Genomic DNA, 15,567 nt, shown 5'->3' with positions numbered 1-15,567 from the left:
ACAGTTGTAGCTAGAAGAGGGGCCGTCAAACAAATAATTGACAACAGATGTAGCTAGAAGAGGGGCCGTCAAACAAATAATTGACAACAGATGTAGCTAGAAGAGGGGCCGTCAAACAAATAATTGACAACAGTTGTAGCTAGAAGAGGGGCCGTCAAACAAATAATTGACAACAGATGTAGCTAGAAGAGGGGCCGTCAAACAAATAATTGACAACAGATGTAGCTAGAAGAGGGGCCGTCAAACAAATAATTGACAACAGTTGTAGCTAGAAGAGGGGCCGTCAAACAAATAATTGACAACAGTTGTAGCTAGAAGTAATAGGTGAACATCTGTCTATCGGTGCAACCACACACACACACGCACACACATACACACACACACACATATATATATATATATATATATATATATATATATATATATATATATATATATATATATATATATATAGGCCTATATAAATAATTAAAAATATGTCGCGAAATTAAATGTAAATGCTAAAGTAATTAAGACTTTGACTTTAAAGAAGTTACATTCAATGAAAAATTTTGTCAGCTTTAACGATATAATTTTTAATAATAACAATTTTTTTTTAAATTACTTAGCGATACATTCTTTTTTCGGGGTTTTTTGCAGTTTTTTCGGTTTAGAGAAAAGGTTTTAAAGGTGTAAAGTGTAAAGATATAAAGTAAATAATTCATTTTAGTATGTGTTATAATTGTTTTCATATTTTTATTCCAAGATAGCACATTTTTCCAGCTGTTTTAGAGTATGCTTTGCTTTGTATTGTATTAAATTGTAGTCTTACGTTACAATCCCACGTGAAGGAAAACTTGGCCTTATGTGTCGTCATAAAATATTAGTTAATGATAAACAACCCATGTTGTATTGAGTAACAATAAAGACAATTTTGGCAGAAAAATGATCCCAAAACTAAATGTAATTACAAACTTTTATAAATACACACACACACGCATATATATATATATATATATATATATATATATATATATATATATATATATATATATATATATAAGAGCGAATCATTCATGAGATTTCATGATACGGCTAAAGTTATATTAGTCTTAAAGTTACCAATTGGTAACATGTTTTCCTAACGTATTTAGCTGTACATGTTTTTTTTGAGTATTTATTATTGTTGTAATAGACGTTTAGTTACAGTTCAATTATTTTGTTAATGGTGTAAATATATTGATCTAGATGGTTAAATTATGCTTATCATTTATTATTACAGGTTTCCAGAATGAACTACTTCGCTATTGTTTAAAGATAGATATCTGCTTTGTTTTGTTTTAAATAATAGACATTTAGCCCGTTAAGAGGAAAATACTACGCTATGCTGATATTGTTACCTTTCTCTAAACCAAAACCAAAAACAATATATACCTACTTAACTTAAATCTAAATTTAAACCTTAAAACCAGAGCAGGACATTTATCTCGGTCCAAATATTAAAAATATTAACAGGAAATAATAATGTATGTAAAAACGGACATTAAACCAAAACTACTGATCGAACAGAAAATTCCATTTTAAATAGAAATTTTAACTAAATCTGAACAAAAAACTGGAAATTTAATTGGAAACTTAAAATAAGCTGTAACTGAACCGGTAAAAGAACTTAAACCGAAACCTGTATTTTTATTGGTGTTCGAACTTTTAACGGAAAAGAAAACTTAACCGAAAAGATTACTTTTATCGCCATATGTACTAAATCGTAACCTAAGCGTGTCAACCGAAATCAGAGTTTACAATTTAACCTATCTAGAAACATAACGAAAATCAATGTTACCGGAAAATGTATTTTACAACAAAAAGGAAACGGAAGCGGAAATTAATCTGACAATGGAACTTCACCCGAAACCAAAATTTTATTAAGAACATGAATTATAACAACATCAGAAAATTAAAACGAATACTAAAATTAAGTAAAAACGGAAAATATTAACTGGAAAAAAATTTAACCGATAAGTGTACTTTTTCCGGAATTTGCATTTTTACCGGAATCAGAAATGGTAATTTGTCCAAAAAGAAATTTAAACCTGAAAAACAATTAAATCGAAAACGGATCTTTATCTGGAATCGACATATTATTTGCTAAACTCGTAAAATTAGCAGGTAACGAAACTCTATAGACTAATCAACTTTCCCCGGGGACGGAATTTCGTATTTAAACGGAAATTTAATCGTCCACGGAATTTTACCTTGAATCGGATCTTAACGTGCAACCAAAACTGTAAAGAGATCAGGAACTTAACCAGATCATGAACTAAATTTAGAATAGGAACTTTAAACGTGAATTGAACGTTTACCTCTACCCTACCCTTATCGTTGATGCTAACCTAAAAATTTACCTCAACTACACCTCCAAACCGGAAATTTAGCTTAAAAAAACAATCTAAAAGTAAGCTTATTTCAACCGGAAACAGACATTTATATTGAAACTGAACTTTATCGAGGACTAATAATTTAATCAAAACCGTAAACTAAACTAGAATCGGGTAAGGACATTTAACAGGAAATTTGATTTAATTTGTACCGGGACGTCAACATGAAACGGAAATATAGCTGAACAAAATCTTTATTCGGAACCGGAACTTCATTAGCAACATTAAGAATAACCGGAAACAGCAATTTTAACCGAGACTGACACGACGATTTTAAACTGAACTGAAATACACTTTACTCTTAACCAAAATAGAAATCGGAACCTTAACCGTAATCATATATAATCGAATGGTAGAGCTTACTACAGCTAAAACAAAAGGCTCGAGTTCGAGTCTGTGGGGTTCCTAGAGTCCACCCAACTCCAATGTTTACCTGACCCACATTAGGGAAGCTAATGCCGCTGGGTAAAATGCTGACTACACTATTCACTAGACACAATTAGCGACAATAGAGCCACGTAGAACACAACTATTGGACGCTATTGGTGTCAATGAAGTTAGATTCAAACTATTATCAGTAACTGTTGCCAGGCTACATATTGCGTCAGTAAGTGAATTTTGGCAACATATCTATAATTAAATACATTCTACACTTTAACGGTCTGAAAACGCTGAAACTGCATTGAACTGTAGAATATTGCCAAAAATAAAAAAACCGAGACATACGCTTTACCGCTCGCACCCTCGCGTTCATTACCATTCATCCCTCGCTCGTCCAGCAGACACTAGTTCAAGTACAATCTAAAACAGGTAAATCCAAATAACTTTTTTAAACTTTAGAAACGTGTGTTTTCTGTTTAAAATTATGCTATAGATTACGGCTTGGTTTATGACTAAGACTAGAGTTAGCCATTTATTTTATTTCAGTTAGATATAAGTATAGAGTTATCGAGGTAACCACGTATACGATGTTCAATGCACATCATGTATTGCTTATTAAACCCAACACTAGTCATCAGGGTTTCTTTCATGCATCTCCTCTTTGTCCACACCCCACGCCTCTAAAAATTCAGTTCGCTCTCATTCACACCAAAAGTTTCAAATGCCCCCCCCCCCCATAGAAAATCTTTGGTGAAAAAAGACTGCTAGCTATTATCTGTTTGTTTAATAACAACAGCTGCACGATTGAGGGCACTTGAGAATTACTCAACGTTACAATGTCATAATAAAGTTACACTTTATGTAAATAACAACATGGTACAGTAATAAATCATTATGTTTGTTATTTCATTTAGTGCATTAATTGATTGACTTAATTAAACAGATAAAACTATCAATCAGTAAATTTATTCTTCTTCTTTATAAAACTCGAAAGGTGTAAATAAAATGCAGAATTACCAAAGCTAACTTTTTAAGCTATCAAAGATAACAGTTGAGATCTACAACAGGTAACTGTACTGAACAAGTACAGCTTATAGTTACAACAGCTACCGAACTTTATGAACTACAAATTCATAACTACAACATCGACAGAACGACTGCATCTTCAGAACTAACACATCTACAGAACTACCAAATAAACAGAACTACCACATAAACAGAACTACCACATCTACAGAACTACCAAATAAACAGAACTACCACATCTACAGAACTACAACATAGGTAGAACTTCAACATAGACAGAACTACCACAACTTTTGAACATTTGAACAGTTACAGAGCTAGAACATTAGCACGTTTTGAAAGAGCAAAGCTAAAAGCAGAACAACGTAACATTGTGGTTCCACAATTTAATTGTGCATTAATGAACACATTGACCCAAAAATGTATACCAAATCTTTAAGTTGCCTCTATTTCAATCACTTAACATAATATAGTGATCAAGTTTATTTAGTAGAACAGACTTTGTAGCCACATGATGCCATACATTAGCAATATAATTGTCAATAGTAGTATGGCCTTCATTGAGATTACACTAACATCACCATCAATTAACATTTGTCGCATTCGGGCAAGTGTCCATTCGGGAAATCGGCCTTCGGGCAAACGGCATTCGGGCAAGTGTCTTTCGGGAAAACGTCCGGCTCCCGGATAGATATGCCTACTAATTTTTCTCAAAATTGTATTAATTCATAAAAAATTAATTAAGCATCCAATCAAGTAAATTTTAATATCAGATTGCATTGTCTTCATGTCTTGACCTACGTGCCAACTTTGAACTGTATCTTTCAAGTAGAAGTGTCCGAATATTCGCTGCGGCGTTTCGATCTAGACAGACTAACGACAGACAGACTGTCGACAGAGGAAGTGAGTTAAATAAAAGCTTGTAAAAAGGTTATTGTACAGTAATATTTACAGTGTTTATTCAAAGCTAGAAAATAGGGAAGAAAACATAATATGTATATTTTTTCTGCACAATCACGTGTAACAGAGTTAACGCCCACATGTAGTCTTCCATCTCTCCACTCTGATATGTGTATGTAGTCTTCCATCTCTCTATCCTGATGGTGTATGTATGTATTCTTCCATCTCTCTAGTCTGATGGTATGTGTATGTGTATGTAGTGTTCCATATGTCCCAACTTCTGTCACGATATGTAGTGATCTCGTGCACGTCACCTTAGATCTGTAGAGCTCTTGTAATCACCACCTGGATTGTTCAGGTGAGTACATCTTTGAAGGGCTAGTTGAATTAGCATTGATGAGTGCCCAGCGCTTGTAATCACCACCTGAATTGTTTAGCTGAGTACATATGAGAAGATCTTGTATAGTTAACCTCGGCATAGAATTAACCCCGGGCACAGGTATAAAAGTTTGAAGCTGCACATGATGAGAATTGCAATTCACAACGAATACCTTGAAGGTAAGACAGAATCTTTTTCGTATTAAAATGCCACCGTACTTTTGTCTATCCCGATATTTTATTTAGATATCTTTACAGATTGACCTACTGACCTGCATCATGTCGCCACTCTGGGTTTTTGTACTGCTGCCAGCCTTGAGCTTGGGGGTTGCTTTCAGTGACGTCTTGAACCTGCACGCCAAGCTGGACGTCAACAAAGACAGTGACCTGTCCAAGGAGGAACTTCGGTCGGCTGTGAGGGTAGGGCTGGTCCCTGGTCTTTGGTGTGGGTTGTGTGGGTTGTGTGGGTTGTGTGGGTTGTATGTCTTGTATGAGTTGTGTGGGTTGTGTGGGTTGTGTGGGTTGTGTGGATTGTGTGGTTTGTGTGGGTTGTGTGGGTTGTGTGGTTTGTGTGTGTTGTGTGGGTTGTGTGGGTTTTGTGGGTTGTGCGGTTAGTGTGGGTTGTGTTGTGGGTGTGGGTTGTGTGGGTTGTGTGGGTTGTGTGGGTTGTGTGGGTTGTGTGGGTTGTGTGGGTTGTGTGGGTTGTGTGGGTTGTGTGGGTTGTGGGGGTTGTGTGGGTTGTGTGGGTTGTGTGGGTTGTGTGTTTTGTGTGGGTTGTGGGGGTTGGTGTGGGTTGTGTTGTGGGTGTGGGTTGTGTGGGTTGTGTGGGTTGTGTGGGTTGTGTGGTTTGTGTGGGTTGTGTGGGTTGTGTGGTTTGTGTGGGTTGTGTGGGTTGTGTGGGTTGTGCGGTTAGTGTGGGTTGTGTGTTTTGTGTGGGTTGTGGGGGTTGGTGTGGGTTGTGTTGTTGGTGTGGGTTGTGTGGGTTGTGTGGGTTGTGTGGTTTGTGTGGTTTGTGTGGTTTGTGTGGTTTGTGTGGGTTGTGTGGGTTGTGTGGTTTGTGTGGGTTGTGTGGGTTGTGTGGGTTGTGTGGGTTGTGCGGTTAGTGTGGGTTGTGTGTTTTGTGTGGGTTGTGGGGGTTGGTGTGGGTTGTATTGTTGGTGTGGGTTGTGTGGGTTGTGTGGGTTGTGTGGGTTGTGTGGTTTGTGTGGTTTGTGTGGTTTGTGTGGTTTGTGTGGGTTGTGTGGGTTGTGTGGTTGGTGTGGTTTGTGTGGGTTGTGTGGCAGATAGCTGCTGGTGAGGTCAGTTTGATTTATGTGACAGGTAGTTAAGGGTCTATGTCAATATGTATTATATAACAGGTAGATGAGGGTCTATGCCAGTTTTTATTTTGTAACAGGTAGTTGAGTGTCTCTGACAGTTTATTTTATGTAACAGATATTTTAGGGCTAATTCAGTTTGTATTATGTAACAGTTAGTTGTGGGTCTCTGTCAATTTGTATTATGTAACAGGTAACTGCTGGTCTTCGATTGCATGTAACTCTTGTTACGGCGGACAGACGGAGTTAAATCTTCTTGTCATAGGTTCAGTCATAGGCTCAGTCTTAGGTTCAGTCATAGGCTCAGTCTTAGGTTCAGTCATAGGTTCAGTCATAGGCTCAGTCTTAGGTTCAGTCATAGGTTCATTCATAGGCTCAGTCTTAGGTTCAGTCATAGGTTCAGTCATAGGCTCAGTCTTAGGTTCAGTCATAGGTTTATTCATAGGCTCAGTCTTAGGTTCAGTCATAGGTTAAGTCATAGGCTCAGTCTTAGGTTCAGTCATAGGTTCAGTCATAGGCTCAGTCTTAGGTTCAGTCATAGGTTCATTCATAGGCTCAGTCTTAGGTTCAGTCATAGGTTCAGTCATAGGTTCAGTCTTTGATTCAGTCATAGGTTCAGTCATAGGTTCAGTCATAGGTTCTGTCATAGTTTCAGTCATAGGTTAAGTCATAGGTTCAGTCATAGGTTCAGTCATAGGTTCAGTCATAGGTTCAGTCATAGGTTCAGTCATAGGTTCAGTCATAGGTTCAGTCATAGGTTCAGTCATAGGTTCAGTCATAGGTTCAGTCATAGGTTCAGTCATAGGTTCTGTGGCTAACTCACTGCATTAAGGCCGACACAATTTTAAACACAACAGTTTAGTGTCTAGTACAGGGGTCGGCAACCTGCGGCTCGCGAGCCGCATGCGGCTGTTTTGATATCAATATGCGGCTCTCCAGCTCCTTGCACTAATACTAAGAATCTTAATAAAAAATAAAATATTTGAAATAAAAAAATGTTTGTGGCTCTTTAAAACCAGGGAAATTTTGAAAATTGTAACTTATGGCTCTTCCGCTTCAAAAGGTTGCCGACCGCTGGTCTAGTACATTGCTTCCATATTTGAAGAGCTGATGATGATCTGTATAAGATTTAATCATGACAGGTGTATGATTACAACAAAGACAACGCTATGTCCATGAACGAGTTTTTTGACTTTGTGTTCGCGAACATCGACACCTCGATCAAGGAGACGGAGAACTGGGGCAAGTACATCGACGTCAACAAGGATGGGATCGTCACCATGTTGGAGTTTGACGCGGTATTCCAGGCTATAGACGGCAACAAGAATGGGAAGCTGGAGAAGATGGAGTTTCTGGGGTAAGCTCGTCCTTGTACTGACGGGAGGGGTGGGGGTTGGGGGGGGGGGGTGAAATAACATGCTGGATTTTCTGGTCTGGAAGTGTTTCTGGGGTAAGGTGGTGGTGAAGGGGGTAGTGAAACATGGTGGGGTAAGAGGATGGTATTCCTTGCGTAATTAGGTGGTTGTTACACTAATCACAAACTCAGTTACTAACCCTAATTCTGGCCCTAATCTCTAGTCTATATAAGAATTTTTAAAGTTTTATATTTGATGCTTATTCGCTCAATCAGTAGTGTCGTCAAAATATTCTTTCGTTTTAATTGGTTGATAGGGTGTTTTTTCATAGATGACATATTTGAGTCTTTGATTAAAACTGTTTCGTTTTTAGTTAGAGTTTAGCGTAATCTTAGAGCGGATAAAAAAATTGCATGTGGAATTATTGAAATGTTTTATTTCTATTCCCAGATACCTCATAAAAATGATACCAGTGCTCATGTTTGGCTAGTGAGGACGTTGTTGAGGCTGATGTAGTTTGGCAAGTGAGGACATGTTGAAGCTGATGTAGTTTGGCTAGTGAGTACGTTGTTGAGGCTAATGTAGTTGAGAAATAAAAAGTTACTTCACAAAATGTAGTTTGTTTTATTTTTTGAACGTATCAATAATAATATATTAGTATTAAAACTGATTTGGTTGTCATTTTCAACGCAGATACATGCGACTTTATAATGGGCGATATTGCTACACAGAGTGGCCACCCCTGCCTGTAAGAAAATGTTACCTAGTTCTATGTGGCGCCATCTACAGGCGCTTTCTTTAAGTTGTTAAAGTAGCTTACCCAGTTCTCGCTCCGGTAGTTGCCACCTAGCGATTTTTTGTTTTTTCAAACCAAATGTGAATATTTTGTTTAAGTTATGAAATCTACTTTCGCTTTTGGAATCAAAACAAACTCCGACGATGAGTTGTTTTATGTAAATTAATTTTAAAATAACACACACACACAAATATATTATATTTTATATAGATAGATCTAGAACACACATGTTTTTTGACGTAGGACTAGACCCTGTATAATAATAATAATTTTTTTATAGATCTAGATCTATGACTAAAAAAAAGTCCTCTTGAAAATTCCGACGTAGACAGTAACATACGACATACAGGATTTTTTTAAAATTTATAGACTAAAGTAGTCTAGATTCTAGATCTAGTTTCTTTTATTTTACAGTGTAGTTGATTGTAGACTTAAGAATTAGGAATTAAATACTAAATTAGGCCTATTAAATAGGCTACTTACTTTAAGATCTACTATCATCTAGAAATCTAGATCTAGCTAGAATTTAGATCTAGATCTAGATCTAGACTTTGACAACAATATTGTTAATAGTTAATAGTAATAGACTTAGACTCTAGCGAGATTACTAGACTCTAAATCTAGATTAGTACTGATTAGTAGATCTAGATCTATTTAATTAATAAGATGTAGAATTGTAGATAGGTGATAGCTAGATCTAGATTCTAGATAGATTCTAGATGTAGATTCCATCTCTAATCTAGATCTAGAATCTAGATCAGTAAGATCTCTAGATTCGATTAAGATTAAGTTGTATTAAGTTGTAGGCTGAGTGAGACTGAGAGTCATCATTTCCCTAATATTTTATCTAGATTACTAAAATACTAGATCTAGATCTAATGAATTCTAATTCATGAACTTATACTTTTAGAACTAGATTAGATTGAAGCAATGTAGATCTAGATCTTAGTAGCAAAGACTGAGTAGAGTCAGAGTAATGTCCCCTATCCTTGGACAAACTATCAACAAAAGAAATAAAATCAATAGTATATTGAATATACTTACCGCCACAAAACTTTTATATTCAGAAATGCATACACATGTATTTGTTCCCATCCATATGAACAAAACAGCGTTGAAAGGTTTTACAATTGTTGCATTTCTGGAACGTTTGATGATTTTTAAATCTTGAAGCGGGGCCTACTAACAAATAGCCGCCATGTTTTTGTTTTCAATGGGAATCCCGTTCACAACAATTGATTTAGTTCGAAAACTTTTATCTCTCCCTGGCTAACCAGCGGTAGGTGGCGCCACATAGAACTAGGTAATATTTTCTTAAAGGCAGGGGTGGCCACTCTGCGTAGCAATATCGCCCATTGTTTAAATTTCTCTAAAATGTAAAAGTAAAAAAAAACAACAGAAATCACGTTTACTACAATTTATTTTATTGTATTTTTCATAAAAATACTAGCAGCATATTCAACATAAAAAAAACTGCTTTGTTAGTACGTTAGTTGATGGTTGTCTAGGAAACTTGTCAATTTCATTGAAACAACAGAGACTGACAAAAATAGCTGATATTTTATCCTGATTAAGTGCCCCTGATTCTCTGGTGTCGTTAACCCTTTTTGATAACATATACATGCCGTGTTTACTGAATACACGCAGAAGAATTCAGCTAATTATCTGCCCCACGGCACATACACCACTCTCTCACCACAACCACCCCCAACCCTGTCACTCCCCTTTTTGACACACGAGCTCCAGACGGAGTTTAAAATCATCAAAAAAAGCGTGACGTCATTTATCGATGACCCATTTGCCTTTCTAAAATTACTGCATTGTAAAACGTTTTACCTCTAACCTTTAACTTGTGCGATTGTATTATATAACGCAACATTAGCTGTTCGGCCAGGAACGTCTCTACTACCTGTCAGACTAGTATGGGTTGAATATGAACAAATAAGCCTCACATCAAAACAAAATAAGGAAACCGCTTTGATTATATTCATACATCAGGTAAAAGAACACACAGGAAAAATCTACTCAAAGTAAAAAGAAATTTAGTTTGCCAACAAAACAAAATGTATTTGCTATAAATACTCACTTTAATAAATCTCCAGATGCAGTTTAGATTTGCTCTATCTTTCTGCCTAGTCTTTATCGTGTAACCTTACTAAAGCTGTGCGATGATAAAAAATTATTAAAATTAAAAACCTGGGCGCCCATTGATGAAAATGTATCATGGGTCTTACATTAAACATATAAAAAGGAAGATGACCTTAACTGATAGTTAATAAGAATTTTGATAGTGGCCTTTTTATATATTTTTATATTCTTCTAAAATTGAATATGACAATAATGTAACTTTCCCTCCCCTTTCCCACTGTCACACATCGTCACAAAAAGCCATACCCAACATTTAAAAAGACGTCATACCTCAGACAACATTTTTTTTCCTTAAAAAACACTGATTTCAGCTCATTGGCCTGAAGTCACATGCGTTTTTTCAGAAATCGGAAATAGCGTAAATGAATACTTGCGCTCAACGGAAATTACGCTACACTTGTCAAAAGGCAGAGAATTAGATCTTTTACTTAAATTTGAAATTTCCTTTATCTATCTGAAATAGTACTCAAATTATCGGCTTTTAAACACAAATTCAAATTTGAAAAAGTTCCACTTCCGGTTATCGAAAATCGCTCAAAAGTTGAAAAGGATCTACAAATGTAATATCATACTTATATATGAAGTTTCATCAAACTAGCCATAACGGTACTCAAATTATCGTGTTTACAGACACACACACACACACATACTTACACACAGACATACGGAAAAGATTGCAAAACTATGTTTTTCCGACTCTGGGAGGTGTAAAACGTCGAGATTTGCAAAAATCTAGATTTTTTTTTACAATATTTTCTCTATACTCTTTATAAGAGAAAGTAAAAAAGACGACGTTTGTTGTTTTTCTTTTAACTAATTAATTTTGGTTTGGTGTTAAAAGCTTCCTCACATCCCCGGATTTGCTTTTAATGATTTCACATTGGTACATTTCCCCCAAAGTTTTAAAATTATACTTGACTACCCGTTGTCTACTTATATAACTGTGGCGGTTAGCCATAAATGACATCACATCTGTCACTTATCATCACAAAATCACCAGACCCCACATTTAAAAAGACGTTTTTTATCTTTTAGAAACACAGATTTCGGCTGAGCATGGCTCTGACCACACTATCCCTTCATATAATGACGTCACAGGTGACCTACGCAACTCTACTTCACCTGCCTAGTGTCCCTTCAAGTCTCAGACAACATGTTTTTATCGTTTAAAAAAATACGATTCCGGCCGAGCATGTCTCTGACCACACTATCCTTTCATATGCCGAGGACAAAGAAACAGGTGAACTCTACATCACCTGCCCTGTTTCCTGCGAGGTTCCGATAGGCAGCTTCATCATTCACGTTTAAAAAAACATAAATTGATAAAAAAAAGTTACTTTGTCGTGATGTGTCTCGAACCCGTACCACCCATATGGTAGCCATTACACTGGATAACTAATGTAGAATTAGTACTATAATTTACTGCAAAGTAAGAAACCAGTTACACGAATAAGTCCTCTTATTTTAAATTTAATTAGGGCCTATATCCCAAATTAGCCAATTCCACAGGTGAACAAAGATTTATATAAAATAAGAAAGGCCTGAAATAGATTAGTATATAGATTCTAGTTCTAGATTCTAGTTTTAGAATTTACGTTAAATCTAGATCTAGATGTAGATGTAGAATTTACGTTGAGTCTAGATGCAGATTTAGTTTTTTGCCGTAACTCTAGATCTAGATTTAGATCTAGAACCTAGATAGATAAATCCCATGCTTTCTCGAATTAGAAGACCATCGAAGCTAAACAAAGATTTATATAAAATAATTAAGGCCTGAAATAGATTCTAGATCTAGATGTAGAATTTACATTAAGTCTAGATCTAGAATTTACGATAAGTCTTGTGACCTAGATCTAGATCTAGTTAGATTCATAAATTTTTCTTCTTTCGACAGCTGATCTGTAGATCTAGAGAAATGTATTGTATAGGCCTATTAAAATAAAAAGTACTGTTAAAAATTGATAATAGTGTTGAAAATGTAAATAAATCATGTGACGTCACAATTCACTCTAAGTAAAGTCATTATTCTGAACTTTTATAATTAATGTGGTTAATCCACCAATGAATAAATCAATAAATTAACTAACGTCTTTAAATTAATTTGTGATTAACAGTCTGTTTGAAAAAGAAAATTGTTCTCTACCTATGTTCTATTTTACAGCTCTAAACATATTTCAGAATTAGTATGTGCTTTTTATACATTGAAATATATTTTTGCCAAAGCAAACAAAGAACTAAATAGCGTAAAAATCGTCGCGTTATGACAGTTATGTAGTTACATTTTTTTTCTCCAAACCAAAACCTATATATACACATATACTTAAACTTAAACTACTGAACTGGAAATAGTCGTATCACGAACTAGTAATTTTAATTTTTTCGAAATTGGAACCATAATTATTACGATTGAAACTGGAAACGAAATAGTATTTAGAGACAGCATTTTAACGGCATTTTAACCAGATTCGGAAATTTAACCGGAAATTAAACCTTAATAATAACCCTAACCTTAAACCTAACGATAAGATGGTGTATATTTTACTGTTGCGATATTTGTTTTCTATGTTTACACGCCTTTCTTATTTTAGACAAATACATTTAATCATTAATTTTGTGTCTCAATTACCCTTGACATTGTGAGTATTGTGCACACCTTTCGATATTCGATTTTAAATTAATTTTTTTTTCTATTCTACATTCAATGACGTCTTTATTTGTGTGTACTTTCCCTAGTTAAATGTTTTTATAAACATTTGTTCATTTTATTTTTATTTTTCATTTTACCAGTGATAGAAAAATAAGTGCGCACTTCGGCTTTTATATATTAGGTGCTGTTATACATCTCAACAGGTTTAGGTATAGGCGCTTATGGGAGGGGGGGGGGCATTAACCCTTTTATTGCTAAACACACACAACTCACATAAAATAGTACCTCTTTTCAAAACTTATATTTTCTTATTCGTTTTAACACATTTTTTAAAGAAATTATAAATAATTTCAATATTTTCACCAGCAATTAGAATTGACTTTGATAAGCGACACGTAATCCTACTTCTCAACCTTATTTTATAAACACTAGCTTATACGTTATTAACGGTTGTGAACTAGCAATAAATAATGATGTAATCATGGTGTGTTGTTGTTTTAAAGTAATTAATGTTCACTTAGGGCGGGTAATACTAGTGCAGTGTGTTGAACTAATCAATTGTAGTTAAAATGGTGAAGCCAAAAAAATGATTTTTTTAAGAATGTGTTGTTAATGAGTAACTTTATCATCTCATTTAAATAGCTGATTGGAACTACGTCACTGAAATGGCTTTAAAGAACTACATCACTGATATAGGAACTACGTCACTGAAATGGCTTTAAAGAACTACATCACTGAAATGGTTTATTTGAGCTACATCACTGAAATGGCTTAATGGAAATAAATCAATTAAGTTGTATCTTGGAACTAGAAAGAAGGTTCTATCATCTACGTAGTACAAAATAAACAACAACGATGGGTGTGAGTTATTTTAACCGAGCATATGTTATATGTAACCGACCACATGTGTATATAATGCTACTATTTTAGGGTTAGGCTAGGATAGCATTGCTGCAGCTCCAGGTCATCCTTGGTTTGTCGTTTTTTTTTTCTTGTGGATTTCAAGTGAGAGAGTAAAACATTTTTTATGCAACAAGCACATTTTATTCACACACAAATGAGACCTGGCAACATGTCCTTACACTACCCGCTGAAATATATCAATTATTTAACAAGTCCTCCATCCCCATTCACTAAATTGAAAACCAAGTCACAATTATCCACACGAGGAGCCACGTAGAACACAACTATTGGGCGCTATTGGTTCAATGACGTTAGATTCAAACTATTATCAGAAACTATTACCAGGCTACATATGGCGCCAGTAAGTGAATTATGGCAATATATCTATAATTAAATACATTCCACCAGAGGCGTAGCGAGAGGGGAGGGGGGTGTGGACCGCACCGGCTGACACCATTTAGGGGGGTGAAACCAAGGCAAGAAATAGCAAAATATATAGAGAAAAATTTGAGGGGGCGGGGGCAAATCAAAAGTTTGAGGGGGGGGGGGGGCGGTGCAAATCGAAAATTTGAAAGTTTGTCCCCGGGAAGGGTCTCTACGCCTCTGGTGGGTGACACCCGACCTAGCTACGCCACTGCATTCCACACTTAAAAGATTTGAAAACACTGAAACAGCATTGAGCTGTAGAACATTGCCAACATTCCTCGCTTGTCCAGCAGACACTACTCCAAGTACAAACAATCTGAAACAATCTCAAACACGTCAACACAAATAACTTTTTTACACTTCTAGAAACGTGTGTTTTCTGTTTAAAATGATGCTTTGGATTACGGCTAGATTTATGTCTAAGACTAGAGTTAGCCATTTATTTTATTTCAATTAGATAGTTATCGAGGTTATTGCTTATTAAACCCAACACTAGCCATCAGGGTTTCTTTCATGCATCTCCTTTTTGTCCACACCCCACGCCTATAAGAATTCAGTTCGCTACTACATCTACAGAACTACCACATAGACAGAACTACCACAACTTTTGAACAGCTACAGAGCTAGCACACTAACACGTTTTGAAATAACAAAGCTAAAAGCAGCAAAATGTAATTTATTGTTCCACAATTTAACTCCGCATTAATGAAAACATTGCTCCAAAAATTTATACCAAATCTTTAAGTTGCCAATATTTCAATCGCTTAACATAATATAGTGATCAAGCTTAGTTAGTAGAACAGAACTTGTAGCACATGTTACCAAACGTTAGCAATATAATTATAAATATTAGTATGGCCTTCATTGAGATTACATT

General features: G+C 35.6%; 1 protein-coding gene across 1 annotated transcript; it reads left to right on the top strand.

Annotated features, from left to right (window-relative positions):
- The first annotated feature begins 5,251 nt into the window (after positions 1-5,251).
- Positions 5,252-8,354, top strand: LOC131936298 (uncharacterized). Its single transcript, XM_059293221.1, has 4 exons — positions 5,252-5,279; positions 5,358-5,519; positions 7,558-7,772; positions 8,221-8,354. The coding sequence occupies exons 2-4, from the start codon at positions 5,379-5,381 to the stop codon at positions 8,258-8,260; spliced, it is 396 nt and encodes a 131-aa protein (XP_059149204.1). The 5' UTR covers positions 5,252-5,279; positions 5,358-5,378; the 3' UTR covers positions 8,261-8,354.
- Positions 8,355-15,567: the final 7,213 nt, after the last annotated feature.

The sequence above is a fragment of the Physella acuta genome, unplaced genomic scaffold (genome assembly GCF_028476545.2).
Source record: "Physella acuta isolate Inbredline_101_S28 unplaced genomic scaffold, ASM2847654v3 ptg000014l, whole genome shotgun sequence".
Classification (NCBI taxonomy): Eukaryota; Metazoa; Mollusca; class Gastropoda; family Physidae; genus Physella; species Physella acuta.
This window is presented reverse-complemented; position numbering and strand designations above follow the sequence as displayed.